The 16,763-nt window shown below is 41.3% G+C and overlaps 1 protein-coding gene across 5 annotated transcripts in view; it reads right to left on the minus strand.

The window, feature by feature from the left end:
- The window catches only part of MTCL1 (microtubule crosslinking factor 1), a 132,146-nt gene that overhangs the window by 23,264 nt on the left and 92,119 nt on the right, over nucleotides 1–16,763 (minus strand). For all 5 annotated transcript variants that reach the window (XM_019649960.1, XM_019649958.1, XM_019649957.1 and 2 more), the window contains 3 exons: nucleotides 11,628–11,876; nucleotides 10,252–10,449; nucleotides 1,960–2,127 (listed from right to left, as the gene is read on the minus strand). In XM_019649960.1, the coding sequence (XP_019505505.1) occupies nucleotides 1,960–2,127; nucleotides 10,252–10,449; nucleotides 11,628–11,876 (615 nt within the window). The remainder of the gene's footprint in view (nucleotides 1–1,959; nucleotides 2,128–10,251; nucleotides 10,450–11,627; nucleotides 11,877–16,763) is intronic.

Raw genomic sequence — 16,763 nt, forward strand, 5'->3', positions numbered from 1 at the left:
AAATGAACCAGTCAGAAATAAAGAATATAGTAAGTGAAATGAAATCATTAGAGGGAATCAACAGTAGATGAAGCAGAGGCTCAAATCAGCAATTTAGAAGATAATATAGCAGAAAACACCTAGTCAGAACAGCAAAAAGGAAAAAGAATCAAAAAAAATGAGGATAGTTTAAGGGGCCTCTGGGACAACCTCAAACAAACCAACATCTGCATCATTTGTACCAACATCCAGAAGGAAAAGAGAGCAAGGAATTGAAAACCAATTTGAAGAAATAATGACAGAAAAGTTCCCTAATCTGATGAAGGAAATAGACATACGAGCCCAAGGAAGTGCAGAGTGCCCACACCAAGACACATCATAATGAAAATGCCAAAGGTTAAAGACAAAGAGAGAATCTTAAAAGCAGTGAGAGAAAAGCTATTAGTTACCTACAAAGGGGGCTCCCATAAGACTGTTAGCTGATTTCTCAACAGAAACTTTGAAGGCAAGAAGTGATTGTCAGGAAATATTCAAAGTAATGCAAAGCAAGGACCTACAGCCAAGATTACTCTATCCAGTAAAGCTATCATTTAGAATTGAAGGACAGATAAAGAGCTTCCCAGATAAGAAAAAGCTAAAGGAGTATATTATCACCAAACTAAGTATTGCAAGAAATGTTTAAAGGACTTCTTCAATAATAAGAAGAAAAGGATAAAAAATATGAATAACAAAGTGGCAACAATTACATATCTATCAACAATTACTTTCCATGTAAATGGATTAAATGCTCCAATCAAAACATGGGGTGGCTGAATGGATAAGAAAACAAGACCCTTACATATGCTATATACAAGAGACTCACTTTAGATCAATAGACACACACAGACTGAAAGTAAAAGGATGGAAAAAGATATTTCATGAATATGGAAATTAAAAAAAAGCTGGGGTAGTAATACTTATACCAGACAAAACAGACCTTAAAACAACGGCTATAACAAAGGTCAAAGAAGGACCCAGTAATCCCACTTCAGTGTATTTATCCGATGAAACCCAAACACTACGTTGAAGGGACATGTGCATCCATATGTTCGTTGCAGCATTATTTATAATAGCGAAGATATGGAGTGAATCTGGGTGTCCATCAGTGGATGAATGGATAAAGAAGAGGTGGTACATATACACAATGGAACATTACTCCGCCATAAAAAAGGGTGAAATCTTACCATTTCCAACAACATAGATGGACCTAGAGGGTATTATTCTGAGTGGAGTAAGTCAGAGAAAGACAAATGCCATATGATTTCACTTATATGTGGACTCTAAAGAACAAAATAAATTAACAAACAAAACAGAAACAAACTCACATATACAGAGAATATTTTGATGGTAGCCAGATGGGAGAGGGGTTAGGGGGATGGGTGAAACTGGGGGATGGATTAAGAAGTACAAATTAGTAGTTACAAAATAGTCATGGGAGTGTAAAGTACAGCATAAGGAATATAGTCGATAATATTCTAATAAGTATGTATGGTGTCAGATGGGTACTATTGGGTTGTCGGAAAAGTCATGATGTATTTTTTCTGTTTTTCATTGCAAAAAATGCGTCATGACTTTTCTGACAACCCAGTAGATTTGTCGGGGTGATCACTTCATAAGTTGTATAAATGTCTAGCCACTATGTTGTACACCTGCTGCTAATATAATATTGTATGTCAGCTATAATTGGAAAAATTTTTAAATATTAAAAGAATAAAAATAAAAATGATGCTCGGTGGGGACTGTATTTCACACTTGGAAGAGGGAATATGGGGGGAAAGAAGGTATGTTGAAAAGATTGGGGACTTTAAAAAGAGATAGCAGGAAGCTGCTCTGATTTTCTCCTCAGAGCCCTCTTTTCTTAGATGGGGGTCAATATAGATCTGAGTAACTGTGCCTCCTCCCCACCTCCTCCTCCTGGGGGAGACCGGGTGGGGTAGGTACCTGTTCTAGGCGGCACTTGAGCATGGCCCACTCCACGTCCCAGGCAGCCTTATCGCTGGCATATTGCTGCTGCAGCCGCAGCCGGGCACGCTCGTCTTCCCGCAGCTCTAAGCGTAAGTCCTCCAGCAAGGTCTTCAGTGCTCTGAACAGCTGCTGGTTTTCCACCACCTGTGGGAACAAGAGAGTTGGCTCTGCCACCTTATGTAAGGGTAGTCTTTAGGTCAGAAAAGGAGAGGAGCCTGGAAATCAAGGTGAGCTGTTTCCAAGGTGCCTTTGGCAATGGTTGCAGAGCCAGGGTGTCCCTATGTCAGTCATTGGGCCCTGGGGCTGAGACTGCTAAGGTTGGAATAGGAGGGAGGCCAGAACACAAGCTGCTGCTATGGCAACCTGGAGCAGAAGGGAGGAAGTCCCGGGCTGCTAGGATGCTCTGTGGACTTCAGACATCCAAAGCTCTGGCTGGGAGTGTAGATATAACAAATTACAAACACTTACTTATGTGCGCTGTCATGTTAATGCCAGCTGTTGTACCAGAAGGGAATTAATAAAGGTCCAGTGTCTCTTATAAACATAGAGTGGTCATCCTCTGACTTGTAGTTACTAAGAGGTCATATATATAGCAAGCATGGCATGGCCATGGGCCAGAGTGGGCTTTTGAGGTTTAATAATTAAAGCTAAAGGTAAATGCTTAACCTGTTCATGAAAGCTTTCTCATGGTGCCCTGAGACACAATCACTGCCCTCTCCTTTCCACTTCACTAACAGCACAAATAACCACAGCTCGTTTATCTTGTGCCCCTCCCCGCACTTGAAGTGCCAGGGAGAGAGACAAAGTCTGACCCACCCCAACATTTCCAGTGTTTCCCACAATTTTTGGCTCATGTGAACTGTGCAAACAGGTCTAGTAAATGAAAAATGGATTTTTATTACTAATCTGATTATATCTAATTTAAAAGATTTTATATTTTCTAAAACATGTCCTGCCCTTTGAAGGCACAGTTTCAAAACTATGAATGCTATCTTAGTACATGTCAGCAAGGGTATTTTATCAGAAAGATTTGTCCAAATGAATTAAACACACTGAATCAATTCTGTACCTGAATAACAAAAGCCACATGAGCCCAACTCTTCCAATCAAACAGAAAACACAAAAGTGCATCACAAGCTCTCAGATAGTCTCGACGCAATCTGGTTTGATACCTTTATGAGGCAGGAGGATGCAGATTCTCTACTGTGGGAAGACAGAGCCCTTACTCTCGGGTAGAATCCCCGCTACTTGGTAAACCCCGCATGCCAAGGGCGGCAAGCTCCCTAGCTTGGGATCTGCACACACATCACCTCTCCTCCATTATGTGGAGAGTCAGTTGTGCTTCTAAAACTATCTAGTTAATCCACTAAACATACACATGTACGTACGCAAAGATAGGAAGAATTTAAGGTACTTTGGATATATATTTGGATTTAGATAAAATTGAATTAGAAAAGAGAAATTCCTTAACATGAGCAAATTTATTACTGAAAACTCCACAGTTATCCCATAACTTACATGAAGTTATAACATTAGATACAGTAGAATTTTGACCAAGTAGAAAGGCCTATTGGTTAGCATTTATTGCTCCTTGATTTTTCTCACCTTTACTACTAATATTTCCTTTAACAGCTCTGAGACGAAAGGCATTAGGAATACAATTCAGTTAACATTTGCAAAGCTCAGCAGGTAACCTTTGAAAATTCTTTCCAACCATCTGAATATATATAAATTATCACTGTACTCAAAGAGATGCTCAGAAATGTGTGAAACTATAATAAAGGCAGAACGGTTTCTGTAAACGCTACACCACAAATATTTAAAAATTATATAAGTGCAGGTGAATAAGAGGTGTTGCAACAACCTTTACAGAAACACACATCATCCTAAGTATAGAATTTGCTGAAAATTATGTATATTTTATGGTAGATTTATTTGGCATTTTCATCTTTGGATTTAAATTTTTAAAAATATGACTACTTTTTAAGTTAAAGTATTTTTGAGCATAAAACAATGGTAAAAATTTTGATTCAGTCATTGTACTCATCTAAGTGTCACTGAAGAAAATGCAGAAAACCACATAATAAATTTTTATATGTAATCAATAGCTCCCTATGAACCCCAAGTCACCTATGTGGTCAGCCTATGGGGTTCTTAGCCCTACACCAAACAGCTCTGACAACATCAGGACCAGCACTCTGCACTCCTCAAAAGCAGGGTTCACGTGACAGTCCATTGCAGATTAAAAATTTAGAAGTACTTACTCTGGAAGTAAGTTTTTTTTGGCATTAGCAGGTATCAGATTAAATAAAATTAAGCTTTAATATTTTCATGTACATTTGGGTCACAGCAATCAACATAATGTCCTATTATATCAGTATAATGTTAATCATCATGGAATGAGTTCAAAATTGCTTTGGGGTAAAGGAGGCCAAGGGAGCAAGAGAGTTCAGAGAATCCACACTATTGGTATTCATTACTATAATCACCTGGGAGCAGCATGCAACATGGCAAGAAGCCACACTATCTCTCTGTATTGGTGCACAACCTCAAGAACTGATGTCCAAGTAAAAATTTCTGAAGATCCAGAATTAGCTGTAGATGGACATAATCTTTCTAAACAGTTTATTCACATACAAAACCCCCAGTAATGATAACTAATATTCTTTCTAATAGGCCAAGGGGTGGGCTAAATCATTCACCTACATGACCTTGCACGTCACATCAATCCTGGGTACGTATGGCCATGTTCCCCATGTTACAGAGGGGGAACACAGTGTGCAGTGATGCCAACATCTCGTGGCTAGGAAGTGAACAGCCCGGACTGCAACCCAGACCTGTCCCATCCAAGGCAGACAGACTGGGCCAGGATGTCTGGATTCTGACATGAAACCTTGACCAGGCTTTTCTTTTTTTTAAATCTTGGTTTTAGAGAAGCCATCTACTCTCATGATATGAATTCCATCCCCCCTTTTCAAGGGAAATAATAATAGTGAGGCACCACAAAAAAATATCTAGATGTTACTTTTTTTACTTTTTGTTCGACTACATTTTGGGTAAAACGGTGACCCAAATCAAGTCAAGAATAGAACTAAGACTCTCTAGTCCTTTTAAAAGTCTTTAGGTGAAAGTCTTCTCAGATACAGAGCTTCTGAACCTCTGTGCCAGTGGCCTAGCTATGCAACCTTTCGACTTATGTATCTCTTACGTATAGGTCAATTTCAATTTAAAAGACCAACTTTTCAATCTCTTCAAGATCAGCTGGTTGGTTTTCTCACAAAGAAGCAGGATAAAATGGATCCACTATTTTTTCTCCCCAGTTTAAGGGCATTTCAGCCTTTCTAAGCTCATCTCTCTTGGGTGAAAAAAAGCTTAAAATAATCCCCAAATTGCGACCAGGAGCTAACTGTGCTATAAATCGATAAACTTTAGAACAGGTTCAAGATTGGGCATCAGCCAATAGAACTACTATCCAAGTATATGATAAACATTATTATTAATAGAAAGTGAAAAGGAAGTTTATGGAAAAGGTAGCATACCAAGCTATTTGTGATACAATGTCAGCAATTTGTACAAAATCATTCTTGCCTAAGGTTTCTCATACCTGTGCATCATAATTCTGTGAAACAGCTAAATTACCACCATCTACTTTGCTTGTATTAGAGCCATTAACTTTGGAAACGGCTTTAATCTAAAGTTGGAACAGATATATTGACATGCTGCTATACAGGCTGACCCACAAAAATCCAGTCATAAAATGGAAGTGATGGTCTCCACCTCCTATTCATTTAGGCTATTAGACACAGGCAGGGAGTTCTGGAATGCTCTGGAAGCTGCTCTTGACCCCTGCATAGTTCCTATTTGATACATATAAAGAAGGGGACCTCATGCAGAAACTCCTCTACCAGCAGGCGTCTGGAGACAAGACCTTTTCTGTGAGATTAGCCAGAAAAGATACATTTGTACAACCAGCAACATTTTAATAAATAAGCCACTGGTCATTCTTACCTTCATTGTTACATTCAGGTTAATTTTAAGATTCTTTTCTATAACCATTATCCCCCCACAGAAAAAAGACAATGGGTCATTGAAGACTGGCCGTGAAAATGTAATCTACAATGGAGGTTTATAAAGATGATAGACTAATTTATGTAAAAAACTCATTTGTCCTCTGGCTGAAAACATACCAGGTGATTCAGGCCATGAGGGCTGTGTGCCTGCAGGCCATCATTATTTTCATTTCCCAAGAATAAATGTGGGTGTGAAACAACTAACTGACATATATTTAATAAATTATAAACTGAGATGTACCAGACAAAGGCTTCAAAGAGACAGGGCAGGTCTGATGAAAATCAAGTGGTCAGATGGGGAAAAAAAGTCATCAGCAAGGTTTAGAGTTTGTTACACACTAGGTATGTCATAAACTGCCAACCACATCTAACTTTGGGAGGTGGGAATGGGGCAGAGAGAGTCCTTTTCTTAAGTCTCATTTAGTACTTGTGACTTTTCACCTCCAGCACGTGCTATTTCTACAGTAACAGAAATAAACAAACTAAAAGCACAGCAAAAATAAAATGTTTCCTAATCATAGCTCTGGCCTGGTTCCTTTTATATAGAGTTGCCTGTCTCCTAGGTGGGGATATAAAGTTTCAGTCTGAAGAATAAACCATGGTACAACATACAAAATTGAAAAGCAAAAGCTATCTAGGTTCAAGAGGAAAGCTTGCTTATTACAAAAAAAAAACAAAAACAAAGGCAGATCACAGTTCTGATGTACAAGCCTTGTCTGGAAGTGGTGCTCTGTCTGGAAGTTTCTGCATCTTGGGCAAAACAGAAAGGTGGACAGCAGCCAGAAAGTAGACTGCTGGGCACTCAGGTGCGTCGAAGTCTAAGAGGTCGAGGAAACCAAAGGTACTTTGTCCGCAGGAGAAAGGTTGACTCTTACTTAGGCTAGCCCCTGAAGACCCTAAGCTTCAGACGAGTCCTCGATCAGTGACAAAGGCCCAGGGGAGCAGATTCCAATCAGTCCTAAGGCTGGATCCTGAGTGAGACACTTCAGTGACCAGTCCTAGCTGAAGAATTGAAAACTAATATGAAACATAATTTCATTAGATCTTGCTCTGAATTTTAAATTAGGTTATTTTACACTTAGATGCTTTAATAAAGAGTATTATGTCACATCCCTGAATGAAAAAGTTATCTTCTCTTTTAATAAATTAATCCAGTTGTGGGAAGACAGGGTTATAATTCTGGCACTATTAATCGCTTTGTGTTAAAAAAACAAAATAAAACAAAACTTGATTTCAGGAATTACTAATGAATACAAAATGCATACACAGCTTTAGGGGCGCTGGTCTCAAAAGCTTAAGGTAGTGGCAAGTGGTAAGCATCTTGGAGTTGAATGAGAACTACGCAACATGCCCTTGCCTATTTCCAGCCTCTGCTCTTCCACAGGCCGGGCAAACTGAAAGTGCTTACTGTTCTTGAGGGCAATCAGGTCACTGCTGCTAAAGCGCCGTGTAACTAAAGTCAACAGGGAACATTGGCAGAACCAAATATTCTCCAATTTGATAATTTCCATGAACATGTCCAAGGTTGATTCAATACATGAACTTTTTTTCTATGTCTTTGAACATGATAAATGTTGCCATTTACTGTGTTCAACTGTGAGAATGTTCAATATGACACAAAGCAAAGACCAAGGCCTGGGAAATTTTGTTACTTGTGAATATGTCTTGGGGAACGAAGTTAGGTTACCTTCCTTATTCTGCTTATTACCTTGGAAGGCGCTAGAGTTTCTGAAAAGGATGCAGCTCTGTATGGCAGCTCTGTAAGACCCTGGCTGCCTACCTAATACCCAGGCCACTAAAGGGCAGGCAAACCTTCTAAGGGAGAATGTTGACTGCCAGGGAACCAGCTGTCACTTACAGTAGAGCTGATTAATCTTCCATCTTCAGACAGATGACATTATGCACTTAATTACTATGGAGAGATGGGTCCATTAAAAGCAGACTTGATTCTGCCCGGCTGGCCCCTATCCTGTAAGCACATTCATGTGCCCCTACTGCACACTGTGTGAAGTGAAAACTCATGGGTCCACCTCTTCTTTAAGGGGAAGAGCTACAAAATTACAATGGAAGAGGAGGAAAAGAGAGATGATATTAAAATATACTGAATGTTAGGTTCCAGCCGAGTGACCTTATATTATTTTCCACCTCAAGGGCAAAATTTTCCGTGACTGTTGTTTAGAAAACAGATGTATTCATTTTTTCCTTTTCCAAAGCATTTGGATGCACGCGTGGGAAACACCCAACACTTGATCTTAGTGCAGCAGGTTTTTGACCAAGTGGCAATCAAGGAATGCAATTTGAGTTAATCACAAGTACTTTATAGTATTGATTGCCAATATCTCTTTTAAAAATAATAAAACTGGTAGATTTTAAAGGATTATTTGCAAAGTAGCATTTTATTTTCTGACTAAGTCATTTCTGGAAAACTCATTCCATGAGCTAAAATCTCCCCATGGACACTGGCATTACAATGAACTTCCTAATAACTAATTAAAAGTTTCTTTGAAAATATAACCTCTTTCTTGAGTCATATTATTCAAGGGTAGATGGTGGTGCATAGAAAATAGTTCTTTAGTTGTGAAAATCTGATTTGTATATGGAGTGAAAGCAGTAAGGGGAAAATACACATTTCCCTGGGGCCCGTGCTCAGACATCACCACTTTTCCCCATCTGGATCTGAGCCAAAGTGCTGATGACAGCCCTCTCCCACTTGACCCTTGGAGGCTCTGGGCTGAGGAAAGGGCCGCAGCTGTGGAGTCCAGTGCAGAGGGAGTGCCCAAAAATGTTTGTGGTTGAGTGGCTGCAGCCTCACCCACCTGCTCAGAGTGACTGCTGCACCTAGGGTCACCCCAGAGCCAGGGGTCCAAGGCTTGGGAGCTCAGGCTCTGCCCTATGGGACCCTCAGAGAAGCAACACAGGGTCAGAAAAGACCCAGACCAGGAAGTCTGGGAATGAGAAAGCTTTAACACTAGTTGCCTCCCAGGGTCTCAACACTCCAAACTCACCACGGCTACTTTTTTGTATAAAAGTGCAAAAAAATCTGGCTACAGTGCCAGTCGAGTGGCTCAGTTGGTTAAGAGCGTGAGCTCTGAGCAACAGGGTCACTGGTTTGATTTCCACATGGGCCAGTGAGCTGCGCTGACAGGCGGCTGGATGGCAACTGGACTTGGAGCTGAGCTAGCTGCACCCTCCACAACTAAGACTGAAGGACAACAACTTGTCTGTTCCCCTTCCCCAATTCCCCAACACTGTTTCCCTTCCCCAAGTCCCTAATAAAATCTTGAAGAAAAAAAAATCTGGCTGGTATCAATAGTATCTTTTGGTTTATTAAGTAGGGTCTATGTGCTTAATAATTAATAAATGTGGCACTTGGTGACACTAATAATTACTTAATATTATACACTGAAATCCAAACTCTCTTTACACGTTTTTAATTTTTTTAAATATGTCATCAAATATTTTTATTTGGGGCATTATGTTTTAAGTAACCCAAAAAACCTGAAACACTTTATACATGTTTGGGGATTAAAAAACAAAACAAAACTTGGGGGTGACCTGTTAGCTCAGTTGGTTAGAGCATGGGTTCTAACACCAAGGTTGCCAGTTCAATTCCCGCATGGGCCACTGTGAGCTGTGCCCTCTCTAAAAGAGTCAACTATGCCATTGTAGCATGAAAGCAATGTGTAACCAATGACCATGGCTGTTCCCCAATAAAATTAAACAATAATAATAATGCTTGTTCTTTCCTCCTTATTCATTATGTTACCAAATTAGTGCCATTGCCTATACCCATTCAGCTAAACATCAACAGAAAAGACCTGTATGTTCTGTTTTCTGGCCATGATTAGAGTCTGCTTCCATGTTCTCTCCTCCTTGGAAGAATGGTCAACCTTGACAAGGCCTCAGACCCCTCTACAGAATACTTTTTTCCTTCTCTTTCTGCGGCACATTTGCTGACCTTGAGGGGATACACTTGATCTGATCTTATTATGGTCCTTATTTAAATGTGTAAACCAAATGAACTAATGGGCTGACATTAACATGAAAGTCTTAATGATGTGATTTATCGCAAAAATACAGTAACAGGTAGCCACTGTAAGTCAGAAAAGTTTTTTGCTCCCCAGAACACCAGCCCATGATAAAAGATGACACAGACATAGAGGTGTGGGTAAAACGGGGCTAAAACCTTGGCACCCACCTGCTTGTGGAGCTGTCCTCCATCTGCAGGCTGCAGCCGAGATCCATGGTCACCGACCTGCACAGGGGAGTGTGGACGATGCTTCCCCATCAAGGAGCCACAGCCTGGATCGCTGTCATCGTGTTCTGGGCTGTCCCCCTTTGAGTCCCCCTGGACTCCAACCTCACCAAGCCTGGGGTGGGGCCCCGGGTGCTCGCTCTGAAAACAGCAGAGATAATGATCACAGCTGTACCTGAATCCTTCTGCTATGCAGTTTGATTTTTACGGATTGAGGATAATTATCCACTATGGGTTATCAAGTCTTCATTTCTCAGCCCTTTCCCCTAATATGCTCATTTTGACCATTTCACTCATTGGTCACCTTCTCCATTTAAAGAGCATACAGTGTAGTAAATACAGTTCACTAGATTAGAAATTTTACTATTAATAAATTATTATTGCTTACAGTTAGTTTTATAAATTAGAGGAGGAACCCCAAAGTATTGAGCAACAGGAAACTTTACAAATATTCCTAGGTTTTGCTTAATGATGGTTTTCTATGTCATGGATATTTGGAAGCAGATTGAATTAACATTTGAAGACTTTCTTCACCCTGAGGAAAGAGAATCACCATATCTTCCCATTCATAGGATGATTAAAATTACATATGCTGTCCACTAGAGTGACAAGAAGACAAAAGGTCTTTGGGGGCTAAAAGGAAATCAATATTCACACTGCCTTGAGGCTGCTGACAGAGTAGCCAGCGGTGTGGATACACGGAACACCGGTGGTTCCATCCGCTCACCAGAGAGCAAGGCCAGGAAGGAGCCTGCTGAGCTAGCGGTCACTCTGATTTAATTAATAAAATCCATCTGAAAGCAAACAATTGTTCTGATTCTGCTATAAATCCAGGAATTGAGACATGTTCTCTTTCTTAAGAGAACATACACACATTTCAGAGGTGGCAAAAAAGTGACCCATCTGGAGCTTAAAAGGGACCCTTATAAAATTGCATTGGCAGAACGGGCTCTAGCATCTAGGAACAAAAAACTGAAATAGAAAGAGGAAACAGGTTTTACAAACCAGCAAGGTAGAATGAGATAGTCAAGGATCTCAGGGGGTAATCACTTTAAAAAAATGAATTCATAAGTCAGCAATAAAAGAGATGGCAGCAAAATTTTGTTGCAGAATGGAGATAGAGACCCGTGTACTCTTAAAACCAGGCCAAAGGGCAGCACAGAATTCTTAGTCTGATATATACATAGTCAACCCATTGCATGTGCATTGTCTGGGGTAGACTTGACAAAATAATCTGAACAGAACATGATTTCATGTGTGTGGGGAGGGGCACAGGAGTGTCTGGGGGTTGAGAACAAAACCAATACAAATAAAGCGACCTCTCCGGGTGGAAGTGCCTCAGTGAAATCCTCTCCTTCCTCCTCCATCTGTTTCCCTTGCCGCCAGTGCTTCAGCAACCACCTGAGCTTGACGTAGAAAAGGAAAATGTTTTGCTTCAAGGACCGGAGTTCCTGCTGCATCACATTCCTCTCATCACTCCAGGTTCGCTCATGGAGGGTGTTCTGCAATGCCAGGTTATGCATTTCCAGCTCTTTCCACCTCAAGGCATACAGGTGTTCCTCCTCCATCTTGAACAGAAGACAGAATGTGACAGGCAGCTATTCCAAGTGCCACCCAAACCAAACCAAGAGTTTTTGCAAACTGCCATTCAAGCGATTGTATATCATTTTGCATATGGGACATGAAACACAGAAGCCACCAAAAGTTTAGTAAACTCCTTGAGATGTTTAGTATTTATAAAACCTCATGAGTTTTCTGATTCAGAAGCAATTGCTCTTTCAAGGTAAGGTATTGTAATCGTTTTTTCATGGTCAAGTCTCTTGAGGTATTTTGAGATATCCCTAAATGCCTTCAGGAGAATTGCTTCTTGGATGGCTACAGCTGACCTAAATGCAGATTCCATTTGCCCTCTGAACCTGGGCTTGCACACAAAGGCACATCGCAATTGTAAAAGGGGAAGAAGTGGAAATCCTTCTCTTTGACTTCCTGGACCCTCTGGTCCCCCCAGCGCCCAACAGAAAGTGGAGAACAGCAAGCTGATGGAGAGGCCAACAGAGCCTGATGGTGAGAGCTGGGGGCCAGCGGGACTGAACGTGAAACATGCAGTGAGTACTCCACTGCATACAGTGGTAAGCAGTGGAAAGGAAAGGAAGTCCATCGCTTACTTCCACGCTTAAGACTTCACATTCCTATTAGATATGGGTAACTCTTAGGGAAATAAAAGCATTACTGAAAAAGAAATATTTCTCATCTCTATGTTGAATTCCTGCTTTCTCAACACAGGTGTAGGCCCTCTTCCAAGCAATAAACAATCATGTGTCAATAATGACTAAGCAAAATGTGTGAATAAAATCTTAATTTACAGACAAGGGCACAAGAATACTATCTATAGTAGCTAAAATGAGATGAAAGTTTTCTGTTCCACAGACCAAAAAAAGGATTAGCTTGCCAGCCTTATCATTATGAGTTGTCCTCTCCTAATTTAACACTCCCTCTTGTGCCAAAACCCAAGGCAGTGAGTCTTGTTTTCCTAAAGTACTAGATGAGTGAAACTAACATGAGATGCTGTGTAGAGTGCCTGGCTCACCGTAGGAACTCCAGGTAGATGCTCTAGAAGCGCTAGAGAATTAATTGGCAGAGTTGCAGCACTGGGGGAGGCAGATGTTCTCTTAGTCCTTTCATCTGCACCTCCTGGAAATTCTCCTTCCTGACTCACTCCATCCTACCTCTCCTCCTCCATTGCCGTTGCTTCCTCTTGTTCCAGGACTCTAAGCACTTCCCAAGGCTCAGAGCTGGTCCTATGCCCTGGGCTGTGTTGGGGGACACCTTCCCTTCTCCTCTGAACAAGTTTGGATGACATCTCATCACCTCTGACCTTCAACATACTCCTTTATCCTGAATCCAAGTACTAGAAACACCTGGGACCCTGCCATTTTGCTATCAGCATCTCCAGGGATAAACTCACTTTCAAACATGATTTTTGGTTCAGTGCAAAAACAATTTAAATTACTTAGGAGTTTCCCTTTTGAGTGATACAAAATTATTTTCCTTTTGTAATAATATGTAAAACTTGACCTAAAAATTAAACGTTTAAAAGGGAAGAGCATCTGGTGGTAAAGGTTGGCAGAGCACATTGAGATCTTGGCATACAGCTTTGCTCTCCCCGAGCTGCAAGGTGCAGAAGGCGCTTCCTTAACCGGGTTTGACCTATTTAGATGAGCATGAGCATGGACAACATGGGGGTAAATGTACTAAGTTCTTGGATACCTTATTTTACCATAGAGGATATGCATTTTAGAACATCGTGATGCCCATTCAACAAGATCAACTGGTTTCTGGTTTTGTTTTTTAAAGATACAAGTGTCTTTCAAGAACAACTACAAGAGGGGAGAAAGCAGCAAGGGCAATTCTGAGCCTGGATATCTGTTTACAATCTAATTAGATTCGGAGTGGCAGGGACTGGCCAGTTCACAGAGAGGCCAGGGGCAACAAGTGCCTATGTCTTTGAATCCCTTCTACTAGGCACTCTGAGAAAGGATTTAACAGATAAAGGATAATCAGCCAGTAACAAGTTATTCAAAAATACTGAGAGGAGCTAATAAGGCCACAGCTCAATTAATGTCAGGTTGTTTTTTTTAATTGGGGAATTGGGGGAGGGGAACAGCGCTGGGGAATCGGGGGAAGGGGAACAGACAAGTTGCTGTCCTTTTGTTCTTCAGTCTAGTTGTGGAGGACGTTGCTTCACTGGCCCATGTTGGTATTATCATCGCGCTTTTCCCAGCTGAGGCAGATAGGTCACCGGCCTCTGGAGGGCCGCTCATGGCGGCTCACAGCAGCTAACAGTAGCTACTGGCCGCTCACGCTGGCTGCCAGCCACACACCGTAGCCCATGGCAGCCCACTGCAGCAGGGGCTTCAGCCTAGGCCATCGCCGGTGACTCACGGCAGCCCAGCTCCAGGTTGAGCTGTTGTTCACCATCTTAGCTATAGAGGGCAGCGTCACTGGCCCTCATATGTGGGATCCGAACCGGGGCCCTGCTGCTCAGAGCTGGCGTCCCAAGCCAGCTCCTAACCAATGCGCCACTCGGCTGGCCCAATGTCAGGTTTTTTTAAAACAATAATTTAGGATGAGTTGTTGATATTTCTTTCAGAAATTTACCTAGCATTGACAAAACTTACAAATCTGCTGGGCAACAAAAGTTGTTGCACACACTTTCATGCCTAGTGCATTTAGGGCCTTTATTTTATTTTACTTGGCTGGTTCTGGCTGCAGGGAAATTTAGGCTAGGTATTAAGAAAAACTTCCTGAGATCACACTGTAAATTTTGAAAAGCATGTTTTAGAGCAGAAAGGTAAGCGGTTATCTTTATGAGATGTCTGAGGTGGGTAGCTTGTCTGGATGGCCTTTCCATACACCCTCCAGCCTTGTAGGTACAGGAGCCTGTGCACAATAGACAACGTTCTTTTACAACACATCTTGTCATCTCAGTCTCCCCATGGGCTCTGCAGTCAGAGACCGGGTTGTGCTGACATCCATGTTTATGGTTGTGCTGACATATTTACCTTTCGGACCTTGTTTGTAAATTTCTCTGTCTCCTCTTGATGCAGTCTGGTCACCAGTGCAAGCTGACCCTGTAGCTCCTCTATCAATACAATCTGTTCAGATAAAACAGGGGGGCCCCTGAGCTGATCAGTGGGATAAAGGAAGGGGGTTTAGTGGATGCAGAAACTGCCTGAGGTGAAGACGCAGGACAGACATCTGCACAAGCCAGGGACACACACGGAGCGACACAGCACATGCGGGTGCTGCAGCAGTAGAGTGACTCTGCAGCACCTCCCCTGAGATTCTCGCCCTGTGCCCTTGTGTTATCTGGGGGGGGGGGACAACTCCGCCTGCCCTTTATTTCTCACCTAGGAGACAGGTGGGTAAGTGGTGCCTATCACCTGAACTTCGCTCACCACAGTAACCACAAACCAGGCCAAGAAGAGAGCCAGGGTACCCCAGAGGTGTCTGCTGCCACAGCAGCTTCTAGACAGTCTTTTAAAATGCTGGGGCCGATCAGAGCTGGTGATTATGACCAAGTCAAGCATGACCACCTCACACTCGGTGGGCCTCTTAGATTCACTGCTCAGTTTACACATGTCTAAGTTGTGTAATTAATTAGTTCGTATGCTTTCTTATTAGTTTTTCCGGCCTTCCCTTTCTCCCAGCGGACTTGCCATAAATGCTCAGCGTGATTGGGGTGGCGGGCTCTTTCATTAACAGACACATTGTTTTGGGCCTCTCAACTGCACACAGTGCCTAAGAGGAATTGCACAAAGATCTGCTTGTTACATTTTAGGTTAAATACAGTTAAAGGAATCTTTTAATATTCTTTTTATTGGTATAGTCTATCTTTTATGTCTTTAATGTCCAAATGGCAATGATAGAGGAATCAGAGCTACTACTTCTGAAATGTGTTTTTTTTTTTTAGAGACGGAAACATTGTTATATTAAAAAAATCTCAGGCATCATTAAAATTGAAGCATGACATTTTACCCACTGATTTATGCTACTTGAAGATAGGTGATTTATAAAGCTGGAAATTAAGAGTGGATTGTTGCAATAAAAATCAGTATCATTTCACTAGTTCATTCTGATCACTTTTATCTAACCTGTTATTTCTCACTGAGGATATTGTTTGTTCTTCCTAATCAGATGTTACCTAGGTTGTCATGAGTGAAAATTATACCCCAAGAACAGGAAATACAGAAAATAAAAGGGCAGCTCACTTCCCTTAGCACAGAGGATGACCAAGAGAGTTTACAGAAAGAAGGATGGAGACAGAGAAAAATCAGAGATGCTGGGGATTTATTAACTTTGAGGTAAAGTTTTTGAAAGTACAGATTTAAACTCATCCTATTTTCAAGAAACTTGAGAACATTAATAATTATTCTTTGATTTACTAGTTATTAGAGAATATTATTATAGTGTTTTATATTTATTAGGCAGGGTTTTGGGTTCTCTTTGAAGTGAAGCGTTTCTCTGCACATTGAATTTACTCCAATGACTAATTTCTCATTTCTAAAAGTTCTATTTTATTGTTTAATATATGGTTCTTTATGATAATGACTTACTCTTTTTCTCTTGTTTGCTTCCCTTTCGTAGTTTTGAACACACTAATTTTATCATCTCTATCTGATAATTCTAAACCTGAAGGTCTTTAGCGCCGAATCCTGCTGTTGGACATTGGCTGACCCCTGCTCCAGGTGCGTGCTTTTGGCTAGGGTATCGGCAGTTTTGCATTGTGAGGTCATCTTCGATGGGGAGTTAGCTATGATCTCATATGTGATCTGGGTTGAAAATGTGCCTCCAGATGAGCTTTGTGTTTGCAGAAGCTGGCCAGAGAACATAAAATTTCCTTTCCTTTGGGATTTCTGGGCCTCCTGATGACATCAGTTCAAAGCCCCATCCTG

The sequence above is a fragment of the Hipposideros armiger genome, unplaced genomic scaffold, assembly GCF_001890085.2.
Source record: "Hipposideros armiger isolate ML-2016 unplaced genomic scaffold, ASM189008v1 scaffold_136, whole genome shotgun sequence".
In the NCBI taxonomy this organism is placed as follows: domain Eukaryota; kingdom Metazoa; phylum Chordata; class Mammalia; order Chiroptera; family Hipposideridae; genus Hipposideros; species Hipposideros armiger.